The sequence below is a fragment of the Centruroides sculpturatus genome, unplaced genomic scaffold (assembly GCF_000671375.1).
Source record: "Centruroides sculpturatus isolate CEXI.00-Female unplaced genomic scaffold, Cexi_2.0 scaffold2277, whole genome shotgun sequence".
NCBI lineage: Eukaryota > Metazoa > Arthropoda > Arachnida > Scorpiones > Buthidae > Centruroides > Centruroides sculpturatus.
Genome location: NW_019386376.1, coordinates 37,562 through 50,369, shown reverse-complemented (window position 1 = coordinate 50,369; position 12,808 = coordinate 37,562). Strand labels below are relative to the sequence as shown.

The window sequence follows — 12,808 nt, the reverse complement described above, 5'->3', positions numbered from 1 at the left end:
GTATTTCGTTCTACCTATAAACGCTTGACGAGCGAGACAGTTGATTTGACTTTCATCTCTGTTATTCTTAAATAATATTAAATAATGAGTATTTAAACTTATATCTCTCATTACTTTATTACGAGGAAATAAATTTTGCATTATCAATATAACACTTATATTTTTATGATGGGATTGAACGGTAAATAATTCGGCAATTTTTTCGGTTAAAGAATGCATTAAATCATCTATAATTATTAAATCCAAATTTTCGATGTTTTCGGGAATACCGCATTTAAAACGAATATTTTTCTCTTCCACGAACCACGGCTGAAACATTGAATAACACCACATAACTCTTTTTAACGGTTTTTCGTAGATATTTTCACGCAGCATTTTTCGAACTAAAGAAGTTTTTCCAGATTGAGACGGACCGACGACAATACAACTCGACGGATGTTTTAAACGCATTTCGTACAAAGTAAGTTAAATTCTTTCTTTAATAATTGCACACCGATATATTTATGAGGTAGTCCTTCGCTCGTAAATTTTCGAATATCATATACAACTCTTCCAGCATTCGTACATTTATGTAAATAAACGTTTCTATCTAAATGTAAAGAATATTCGCAAGTAGTATTTTTTATATCAATTTCCTTAAAATCCGATCTACATAATAACACTGAAAAACCAATCGTTAACGCAAATAATTCTAAACAGGTTATAATAGCGAAAGCGATTAATATATTACGAGACATGATGTAAAAATAACGTTTAAAACCAAAATCATTGCGTATTAAAACAACACAAAACGACTAGTGCGCATGCGCGTATTAAAATAACACAAAACTACTAGTGCGCATGAGCGAAAAACATAATAAAAAAACTAGATAGCGAATTCAAAAATTAATTCATTAGAAAAATGGGAGAGTCAAGTACATGCGTGTCGTCGTTCGGTTGGAGAGCATTTTTTCCAATCAACGAAAAATTATTAGTTCCCTACGCTTTCTCTAATGGTAGCTTCTCAAGCATCGAATTGGCAGAACACTCGGCTAAATCGCAAAACTTTCCACCATCCATTAAAATTCTATATTGCGTGGATTACCTACCACGATTTATACCCAAGGTGAAACATTTCCGATGGCTGCTTACATCGAAGGAATCTTATCATCATCAAAGCTTAGAAATTCTATCGGAATCTAGCAAAACCTTTAACAATTTTGAAGAATGTTTCATCGATTCGGAAAAACATAATCCTCATTGTGGACCCGAAAATAATATTCCGAAAATGTATTTCGAGTATAAAAGTGAAAACCAATAAATATATATTTTTTTAAATTTCGTGTCTTGTTTTATTTAATAATATTTTTAGGTTCATTTAACTAAAACCGGTTTATTGGGGAAAAACGCGATTGCGTCATAAAAGCGATTACGTCATTTTTAAAGTTCGCTGACCTAAAACAAAACCAAAACCAAGCGATTGCGTCATAAAAAAATTATATAAAAGCGAGACAAACAATAAAACTAATCATTATTCGTATTACTATCGAAAGAAGAAGAAGGACTATTTTCATATCATAATGAACGGAAACAACGCAGAGATGATAGCTCGCGAAGTAGGCCCGAATTTTGATTGGAAAGATTTTTCTAGATTAAATTTAAGCGAAGAAGTAATAAGACGACTTGAAGATAAAGTCGATTGGGACATTATTTCTGAAAAAACTAATCTTAGTGACGAATTTATTAGAGATTTCCAACATAAATTAAATTGGAATAAAATTTGGAAAAACAAACGCTTCTCCTCCGATTTTATACACAGATATGTTCAACGAGTTAACTGGGACGATGTTTGTCGTTATCAACAGCTATCAGAATCCTTTTTGACTCAATATCACGATCGTCTAAACTGGAATCTCGTATCTCAATATCAAAAACTGAGTCAAAATTTCATATTAACTTTTAAACATTTCCTGAATATGAAGCTTATTTGTCAATATCAACAATTGCACGAAGAAATTATTAGAGAACTTGATAACGTTGTGGATTGGGACCTTATTTCGAAGCACCAAGAATTATCCGAAAAATTTATGGAAGATTACAAGCATAAACTTAATTGGTGTATTGTCATTGCTAATCAGAAACATTTATCAAACAAATTTGTATCGAATAATTATCATTTTACTCTGATTTATGTTTTATCGAAAATATGCGAAAAGTTATAATTTTTTTTCTAAAAAATAATTTTAACATAATCTTTATTTTTTAAATATAATTAATAAAATTTATACTCTTATGTTTTTTGTATAATCTTCAAATTAATATATATCATTGTAACCCCTTATTCTTTATTCCAATAAAAGAGAGAAAAAAGAAAAAATCGTGTCGTTTATTTAATCACCGTCGCGACACAATAAATACCGTTAAAAAATCGATAAATATCGAAATAGCAAATAGCATGATCCGATTAGTGACGGTACATGTTATTTGTTATTTCTTTTAACATCTAATTTCGAAAATATATTAAAAAAATATTTAAAATAATATATTTCTTAACAGATGGCGCCACTCGCAAAAAATCGTCGTTAATAAAAAAAATAAAATATTAGTTCGCTTATACAAAAATAATAATAGTTCTCTTATATATAAAGAAAAATAATAATAGTTCTCTTATATATAAAGAAAAATATATATATACATAGAACCGTTAAAAAAATATATTCGTACTTAAAAATTACTCTTATAACGGAGCGATTTATTCCAGAAACTCTCGTTCAAATCTCGCGGAGAAGTATAACCGAAGGGGCATCGAAAATGGGTGTGGTTTCGACTCCTATGAGAGTTTCTGGGATGGTAATTATCTCGGAATCGGTCGAGAGATTCTGCGATTTTGCACGATTTTAGCCCCTGCTCGACGTCTTTCCCTCAAAATCGTGAGAGTTTCTGGAATAAAAGTTATAAACCTCGCGAAGTTAACCAAATTATCCCAGAGTCTCTCATATATATACTACTAGTATGTTAGCCGCATTAATTCTGAGTTGTATCTAACCGCATTTAACTTATATATTGTTATCACCTTATGTATCATAGCTTAGCCAATGAATAAATGTTTGTTATTTTTGTTGAAGCTGTCTCCTGTCATTTAAGGATGCCTGTTGACTTACCGCCGCACTCCCCACTCGATTTGCCCTCCTAGCCATCCAACGACCCCCGAGATCGGGTTTTACCAGCCTGTGCAGAGTAAGTGGTCATTTGGGGATTAACCAGTGACCTACTGCTAATCTCACAATTGTATGATTCCCACTTGTAATAATACACATCTAAAGATAAAATTTGTGATTTTAAAGGTATGTTATGTGCTACTTGTATAATTCACAATTTTTTAAATTCATATATTGGGTTATGGTGTATGTAAAATTGGTTTTATATGTTTTAGTTCACTGAAGAAAAGCGAAATGAAACCCGAAACGTGTGTAAAAACACGTATCGACAAATATTGAAATAAAAGAATGAATAGTGCCAAGTGATTGTTTTTACAATACATTGCGTTTATAAAACAAAGATACGACATGGTTTCAAAACACAGAAGAATTCTTCATAAATTCATTTTTGACACCGACAGCGATTGGTCAAGCCGAAAGTAAATAAGAAATTTCAATAGATTTACATTTGCTTTAGACAGTGATGATTTTAATAAGAAATTTAAAAATATAGAAAGTAACTTTTCCTTGAACGAGCTAATTACGATTTTTAACATTTTAAACATATATTTTGAAGACAATAAGGCAGAAGTAACGAAGAGAATTCTAACTGATTTGTGTGTTTTGAAATCCACTAAAACAAGCTTTGATCGATAAATTCTGTTTTGAAATTAAGTGAGCTACATTGCATGAGCTTTAGAGTAAAGCTTTGTTCACACTGAACATGATTCGCTAGCGAAAGCGAAAAACAGAGCGAATAACACATCAGACATGACGTCGTTTCCGGCGAATTTTACCATTTCGCGAATTGCTTCGAAGTTCTGAACTGTCAAGCTTTTTCGCTAGCTAAAAAATTTCGCACCAATCGTATTCCCGCTAGTTGTCATGTGGTTCTTGTTGTTTTCAAGACAACTACAGAAACTTTCTCACACAATAGATTACATGTTGTAATTACGGATTTTGATATTTCTCTCACCCAGCATCATTTTCTTTTTGACTTATTTTTCTTTCTCAATAAATAAACAAACGTGGTTAACGATGGAATATTGGAAGCAGCCATTTTGTTTTTCGAGAAGACGTTTTCACTCGCTTGCAAATGATTGGCTGTTTAAAATTCGCAATCGCTTTTCGCTTTTGGTTGTAGGGTCAATTTCGCTAAGCGAATAAAAATCGCTTTTTTCTTTTCACATTCGCTTTCGCTATTCGCTCAGTGTGAACTAAGCTTAAGTGTGCAATGCAGGACTCTGAATCCGTTCGGGAATATTATTTAAAGATGAAAGAGTTGTGTAATTTCAAAAAAATAGATGACAGTGCTTTAATTCATTATGTGATTAAAGAGATTTATGGTAAACATGAAAACAAATTTTATACAAATGTAGACTTGTCGGTATTTAAAAAAAAAAAACACAAAGTTTATGAAGTAATAAAAAGTGATTCTGTTAAGAGTAAAGGTGCTTTTGATAGAGTGAAGCCTAAACATGATTCTTACAATAGAAATAATAACACTTTTGATAAAAACAAACCAAGGTACAAAAATTATAGATCTAATGCAAAATGCGAAAATGAGAATAAAAATGACAAGGCAGGATAGTTGTGTTGATAATCGTGGTAATAGAATTTGTTATAATTGTGGTTTGAAAAATCATATTTTTAAGTATTGTATTTATAGAGATAAAGGTTTAAAGTGTTTCCAGTGAAAAGCATTTGGCCATAAGGCTTCTGAATGCCCAAGGTCAAATTCAAAAACGAAGTTGCCACTTTAGACGTTACTATAAAACCGAAATTGTTTAAAACTATAGTAATTGGTAACATAAGTATAAAGGCAGTAATAGATACTGGAAGTCAAAATATAGAACAAACGAAATCAACTCTGACCAAATTAATAGAATTAATGCCGATAAGATTCCTACCGAGGACCCAGACCGAAAAACGACAATCAGGAAAAATTATGTTAGCATTACCCGACCAGGAGGAATCAGTCACATCCCTCGTCAAAGTAAAAACAATCCCCACGCAAATGAGATGAATGTAGAGCTAGCGTGAAGGGATCCAAACTCCTCAATGGATTAAAGGATCCAGACTCCTCAAGCATTCGTTAGGCAGAAAGAAAATTTCATTCAATTGCTTTTTTCCTTTCATTTAGAACCACAAGTACGGCGAAAGGCCGACGAACTGCGGCAACCACTATCTTAGTGTACATAGGACAAACTTCAACAACTAACTAAATAAAGGACCCAACGATAGTTGCCATATTTGAATGTCCCATGTGTTACGAGTACTTGAATCCCCCGATACACCAATGTCAAGCAGGGCACTTCGTCTATTCAAAGTGCAGAGAAAGAGTTCAACGATGTCCAGTCTGTAGAGGAGTAATGGATAGAAGTAGAAACTTAGTTCTAGAATGACTGTCAGAAAAAATTGCTTTTCCATGTAAGTACCGAGATAATGGATGCAATGAAAGCCGACTTTTGCAAGATAGACAAGTCCATGAACGATATTGTCCGTTTAAAACTTGCTCATGTCCATCTTTGGAAGCATGTCGATGGGAAGGTACTTATCAACAAATAATCGGCCATATTACAGAACGACATTCTACCATGATAAATCTTAAGCGTGACACTGTTCGTATGATCATTGTTGGTTCAAATTTATATCGTGAATTTAACTGGACAACCCGGCTGTATTGTTATTATCGACATTTCATCATACAAGTGATTAAAACCAAAGGAGAAAATAATTCATACACCATTTATATTATAATTCGAATAGTAGGAAATATAAGAGATGCTACACGTTTCATCAGAAGAATTGAAATAATAGGGAAAGGTAGACGCATGCTTTGGGAATCGATACCCAAAAGTGTGATGGGAAATACACAACACATTATATCAACAGGAGATTGTTGGACATTGCCTTTGACCATGTTAGAACGTATGCTAGAAAACGGAATGTTGACAGTAACTATCACAATCATTCCCTCCAGAACCCCAAGTAGTTTTAAGTGAAATTTTTAAAGGAAAAAAATGGGGGACACAACTAAACAGAAAAAAAATTTATTTTATGAAAGTTTACACGCCCATTCTTTTATCTTGATATGAAAGATTTCAATTGACTGTAAATCGTAAAAAAATTTTGTTCCTAGAAAAGAGAAATAAACTAAATTCGAAAAAAAAACGAAAAAAAAATTAAAACAAAAAGGTTAACAATAAGTCGTTTTCTATTTTCCCCTAGACGCCATGGATGATCTGGACTTGTCAAGATGGTATTGAAAGCCAGATTACGTCCAGTTTGAATCCTCACAAAGCTCTTCCGAATCTTCAGAAAATCTTTGTACCTTATCTCCTTCACTGGTACAAAAGGCAATCCTCCAAGTAAGAGCACAAAATGATGACCCCTCGCGGCCTCCAGCAATCGTCGCCATACCGTTGGAAGCCAAAATCGAGGACAAAACTCTAAGGGAAGAAGTTCAGCTGGTAAATAAGATGGCAGAAGCTCGTGCCCATCAATGGGCGGAAGAGAGAGAAAGAGAAAAACCCAGCCAGGAAAACAAAATTCCCCGAGAGAGAGAGAGAGAGAGAGAGAGGAAAGGAAAACCAAAAAGAACTTCCCCGAGAGAGAGATAGATTGAACAATCCCAAAGGGAAAGAAAGAATTAACAGACGACATACCCAATAAAAGAAAGTAAAGAAAAAAAAAAAAGGAAAATGTACGACTATCTTCTTTCCATTTGCTTGCTATGTTTTTTAATATGTGACTACATATGCAGATATATATGTGTGTATACATATATATGTGGGCTATACATGTATATAAGTATGTGTATAAATAATATAATGTTAAATCAAGCAAGCAAACAAAATTTATGATCCTATATACAAAAAAAAAGTAATAAAATGTTTGTCTTAAACGACATAAATAAAAATGTTAAATTTGAAAATGTATGTTTAGGTAATTCCTGATTTCGCAAAAAGAAAAAAAAATATATAGAGGAACAACATATGTAACGAAATAGTTGCAAAAACAAAAACGAGAAAAAGAAAAAACTTGTGCCTATACAAAAGACAAGAAATGTTACGCGAAGTATCAACCAATTGATCTTGTAACGCTTACATGATGTGACGATGAAGCACATTTCGATGTAACGCGAAACCAAACACGCGCGAGAAAAAAAAATAGAAAGCGAAAAACGATTGTTATTGTGATCTTATATTTCAAGAAGGAAGCGAACAGACAGTTTCCGAGGCTGCCAGAAAAATGTCGCTGGCCCCAAGTGACATTTTCCTTTGGGGTGGAGCCCTGTGAAGCCTCGAAAATAGCCCCCCCCCCGAAAAAAGAGAGAAATGTAAAAATTTGTTAAGTTAAATTGTCAAGAAAACAAATTATATAAGTGTCGAATCGACAATAGCAGACTTTGACATTAGTGCTCATATAGAATAACGAGAAAAACAAAATTTTAGAAAACAAAAAATAAAAATTTAAAAAGTTAAGACGCAGTTTAGAAAGTAAAACGAAACTAGAAAAAATATCAAAATGAGCGTACGTGTCATAGTCAACAATTAAACGCGATCAGATTCGAAAAGATGGTGTCGGATAAACCATCTCCAGCCGACCTTTCCCACGAGCTTTACAAAGCTCTATTTACACCTGGAGACAGGTGGATGACCAATTGGAAAACAGTGATGTAAGATCTATCCAATTAGTAACAAGCCAATCGCGAAAACCCTATAAAAGCATCAATTTCAAGGACAACAAGACTTCCACTGAAACTTCCACTAAGACTTCCACCAAGACTTTTCCACCTACACTACCTGTTGTGTTCATTTGTCGACAGCTGTCTTGCTTCTTTTCGTCTTTTGTGTGCCGTCACTTCAGATCTCGAACTTCTCACTCGACGCAGTCACGGGGCCCCTCCAGCGTAGGACCAGATCAACACCTAAAACAACTTACGAAGACAACCCAAAGTTCTGAACTTAAGGACCTTTGCCAAAAAAATTATGTAAGCATTATCGTCCGGAATAAACAGTTTACCTTTATAAAACACTTGTCTTTGCTGCCTGAACCGAGGGCGACGAGTCGCGAAGCTGTTGAGACGTGTGTGTGTGTGCTCTGTTTTCCGATCGCCGCATCGTGGATACCGTCATTTAATCAGTGGATTATTATACATCGCTGGAAACGTCTAGACGCCAGCTATACACATATGCAGATATATATGTGTGTATACATATATATGTGGGCTATACATGTATATAAGTATGTGTATAAATAATATAAATTTTGTTTGCTTGCTTGATTTAACATTATGATCCTATATACAAAAAAAAAGTAATAAAATGTTTGTCTTAAACGACATAAATAAAAATGTTAAATTTGAAAATGTATGTTTAGGTAATTCCTGATTTCGCAAAAAGNTACCGTCATTTAATCAGTGGATTATTATACATCGCTGGAAACGTCTAGACGCCAGCTATCGTTTGACGTCGGAATTTTCCGGATCTGACCAGCGGAACACGAGTTATGGACCTCGGAAGTTTTGGATTTTCCGGCCGCCATTTCCGGGTGGTTTCCACCGGTAAGTGGTAAAGTCGCATATCATTCTATTCGGGTTTTTAAGGGCTATCTATCGCCGTCGTCCGTTTTTCTTTCCGTAGTCTTGTTCGTGTTTTATTGAGACCGAAAGTTGGCCCCGTTCGGGCCGTTCTGCGGGCTTCTCGGGCCTCCGTCGTTCTTCATTTTCGGGCATTTCTTAGCTAATGAATCTATCTAAGTGTGTATAAATTTATGGGTCGGTATGATTATTAGTTATAAAGTTACGCTAGTTTTAAAACTTTCGGTGAACAAAGAGGTAAAAGGTCGTTGACCTTAGCACGTGGCCGGGTCAACANCATTTTCGGGCATTTCTTAGCTAATGAATCTATCTAAGTGTGTATAAATTTATGGGTCGGTATGATTATTAGTTATAAAGTTACGCTAGTTTTAAAACTTTCGGTGAACAAAGAGGTAAAAGGTCGTTGACCTTAGCACGTGGCCGGGTCAACATCATACTCGACCCTAATCCGGCGGTTTATTTCGGCTATTTTTCGGGTCGTTCTTGTCGCTCTGTATCGTGTCATATATCGTTCGGCTGCTTTAATTTTTCTCTTTTTATCTCAGTGGGTCTTAGTATTTAATTAACAGTAATTTTCTTTATTTTCTCTTCGGGTGTTTATCACTTCTGTCAGTGCCAGGATTTGTCTCCTGGGTCAGGGCCACTTGCCGCGGGCTCATATTAACATTATATCTCTTACTACGCTATTAAGGTTGGTTTTTCGCTAATTATAATCATGTCAACTCAAAACTTAATGTCTCATCCTGCGGATGCTTCTATCCAAAATTGTAAGGTAATGTCACTTCGCTTGAAGATACCATACTGAAAGAAGCCAACCAACACGTCCTTAAGATACTGGACTTGCTGCCTGAGAAATATAGCAACAACATAAGGACCGAAGAGAGAAAGGAGGTCCGTGATCGTGTCACCCGGCTCTTCTCGTGCCTCGGACAGTTTCACGGAATACTAAAGGAAGTAAGGTCTAAATCTGCTCTGCACCCTGCCCCACCCACTGTTGCTCCCTTAGCACAACCTGTCTCTTACGCTGAAGCAACAAAAATTAACATTAAGCCCAGCTCCACCACAATGGCCATCAATAAATCACTAAAAAACAAAGTCGGTATTGAAGGTACCGGAGGCAGCTTTGCCCTTTTACTCTACCCAAAACCTAACGAAGAAGGGCTACATACCAACATGAAACACATTGAAACTGAGATCAAGAAAAGGATTAAGCCACACGAATTAAAAATTAAGGTTAAATCAGTGCGCCAAGTTAAAGGTGACGGAATATGCTTCAGGACCGATAGCCAAAAGGAAGCTGAAATACTATCTGAGGCTATCAAAAAACATCCAGATATAGCCGGGAAAATACACAGTAAATTCTCCGAAGGTCGTAGGCCACGTATTATTCTCACTAACGTCCCAATTACTGTAGAAGAAGCAGACATCATACCCATGATTTATAATCAAAATGACATTTTTCAAAACACGACCATAGAAGAATTTGCCAGTGCCACAAGAATCAGCACTGTGCTATTCAGGAATAATAATAAAGAAAACTGTCGCCACATAGTAATCTCAACATCACCTAAGTTCAGAAACATTCTGGTTAAAACGAAACATATTGCTCTAGAATGGGCAAAAATTTATGTCAACGATTATATCCCATTGGTACGTTGTTACCAATGTTGTGGATACAATCATCTTTCCACCAACTGCCCCAATAAACAAAGATGCAGTCACTGTGGGAAAACTCATAAATTTAGTGACTGCAGAAAACTAGAAGATCCACCTCAATGCACGAACTGTAGAACTGTCAACAAGGAATTACCGGAATATGACAGATACGACACAACTCACAATGCCTTCAATCCACAGTGTCCACAGACCATCAGAATGAAAGCTCAGACCATCAGAATGAAAGCTCAAACCATCCGACAAACTAATTATGGGGTGTAGTCTGAAGCAAAAAGATTTGAGGCTTATCCAAATTAATTTACAAAAATGCAAGGCAGCAACAACCGATGCCTTTTATCAGGCCACAAACAGGAATTTAGACTTGATGTCTATCCAGGAGCCCTACGTCCTCAACAATAATATCGCCATGTTTGGAAACTTCCGTACCATCTACTCGCAAGAGCACAACAGTCCACCTAAAACTGGCTTTGTCATTATAAACGACAGCCTCGACGTCCAGCACCTAACTCAACATAGCAACAACTACTTTACTACAATCAGTGTCAACCTTAACAGTTCCACCTACATATTCATTTCTTTTTACTGTTCCCCAACTGATGACCTTGCTCACCCATTGGATCTTCTAGCTACTACCATCCAACAATTACATCATGCTCCAATCCTAATCACTGGGGACTTTAACGCAAAATCGCACACTTGGCACAGCCCGGTTGAGGACCCGAGGGGCTACCAGGTTGAGGAATTCGCAACACAACATCAGCTGACCTCGCTGAACACTAGCACCCTGCCAACTTTTTCCTCCTCCAACGGAGACAGTTGGATCGATATTTGTCTTGGCAATAGTATAATCACCAGAATTAATCTTACTTGTAATACCCTAGATATTCACACGGCAAGTGACCACAATTATATAGAAACGAAGATAGATCAAGTGACCCCTACCCCCAAATACTGTATATCTCAGCGTACTAACTGGGATCTTTTTTATCACCTTATTCAGATTAATTGGAACACAGAGGACATAATAAATATCACCGACTCTGCAGGAATCGATAACATCGTAAACAACCTACAATTGGTCATACACCAAGCTTACTATCAGTCCACCACTGTCAAGACTGTTAAACGTTCTGCCCCTTGGTGGAACCAAGATCTTAACAAGCAAAGGACCATTTTAAGGAAAACCAAAAAGAAACTTAGAAAAGAAACTGATCACAATAAGAAACAAGAAATTCGTACTGAATATCTGACCCTATTCAAAAACTACAAAACCTCTATCAACAAGGCAAGGACACAAGCCTGGAAAGACTTCTGTACCAAGGTTGGTAATGAGAATCCCTGGGGTACTCCTTACTACGTGGTTAATAGTAAAAAGAAAAAACTGCAGATTCCGCCTACTATTAAAATAAACAACACAGATTATACGAGCTCTGTTTCTGACACCTACCGTCATATTATCCACGAACTCTTTCCCGATGACTACCACGACACTGACGACCAATACCATCAGAATATCAGGGTCAGCATTGAGAAGGACTATTACACCACAAACGACACCCCTTTCACCACTACCGAGATTGCCAATGAATTCCGTAAATTAAAATTGAGGAAAGCGCCAGGCCCCGACAAAATCACAGCTAAAATGGCCACGATTGCCTTTAAGGCAATTCCCACATCCTTTTGCACTCTTTTAAATAAATGCTTAGACATCCATTATTTTCCAAATGCATGGAAAAAAGCCTCGATTAAATTAATACCAAAGAATAAGGAGAACAACCCTATTACGGCGTCAGACTTCAGGCCCATCTCACTACTCCCGATGATAGGAAAAGTCCTCGACGCTCTCCTCATCAACCGCATTGTTTACCACTACGAGTACAACAACATCATGAGCGACAGACAACACGGCTTTAGGAAGGGCAAAAGTACGGTTGGTGCTATTGACAACCTTATAACCCTAATTCACAAAGCTAAGGATGAGGGCAAGCATAGTATCATGGTGGCAATAGACTTCAAGGGGGCGTTTGACCACGCATGGTGGCCTGCAATATTACATAACTTAAGGAATGACAAGTGCCCCCAAAATTTATACTGGCTGACAGCAAGCTACCTTCAAAACAGGAGTATCCAGATTGATTCTGGCAACAACACTTACCACCACAAGAATATTAACAGGGGCTGCCCTCAGGGTTCCAGGTCAGGTCCGTACCTCTGGAATATTCTATATAACAGTCTTCTTAATATGCAATACAATCTGCCTAGTGAGCATCAGGCTCTTATCCAGGGGTACGCCGACGATACGGTTATCTTGCTTAGCCATGTCAATCATGAGGTTCTTCAAGACAGAGTC

At 36.3% G+C, this 12,808-nt stretch overlaps 2 protein-coding genes across 2 annotated transcripts; both read left to right on the top strand.

Moving 5' to 3' along the window:
* Nucleotides 1–450: 450 nt before the first annotated feature.
* On the top strand, nucleotides 451–2,555 carry LOC111614742. Its single transcript, XM_023356105.1, has one exon. It carries the CDS (start codon nucleotides 1,560–1,562, stop codon nucleotides 2,199–2,201), a length of 642 nt encoding a protein of 213 aa, XP_023211873.1. The 5' UTR covers nucleotides 451–1,559; the 3' UTR covers nucleotides 2,202–2,555.
* Nucleotides 2,556–9,846: 7,291 nt separating this feature from the next.
* On the top strand, nucleotides 9,847–10,719 carry LOC111614748. Its single transcript, XM_023356111.1, has one exon. The coding sequence runs from the start codon at nucleotides 9,847–9,849 to the stop codon at nucleotides 10,717–10,719; it is 873 nt and encodes a 290-aa protein (XP_023211879.1).
* The last annotated feature ends 2,089 nt before the right edge of the window (nucleotides 10,720–12,808 follow it).

Bases quoted from the DNA above. Each gene is read 5' to 3' on its own strand.
- LOC111614742 (XM_023356105.1), top strand. From the start codon at position 1,560: ATGAACGGAAACAACGCAGAGATGATAGCTCGCGAAGTAGGCCCGAAT.
- LOC111614748 (XM_023356111.1), top strand. From the start codon at position 9,847: ATGGCCATCAATAAATCACTAAAAAACAAAGTCGGTATTGAAGGTACC.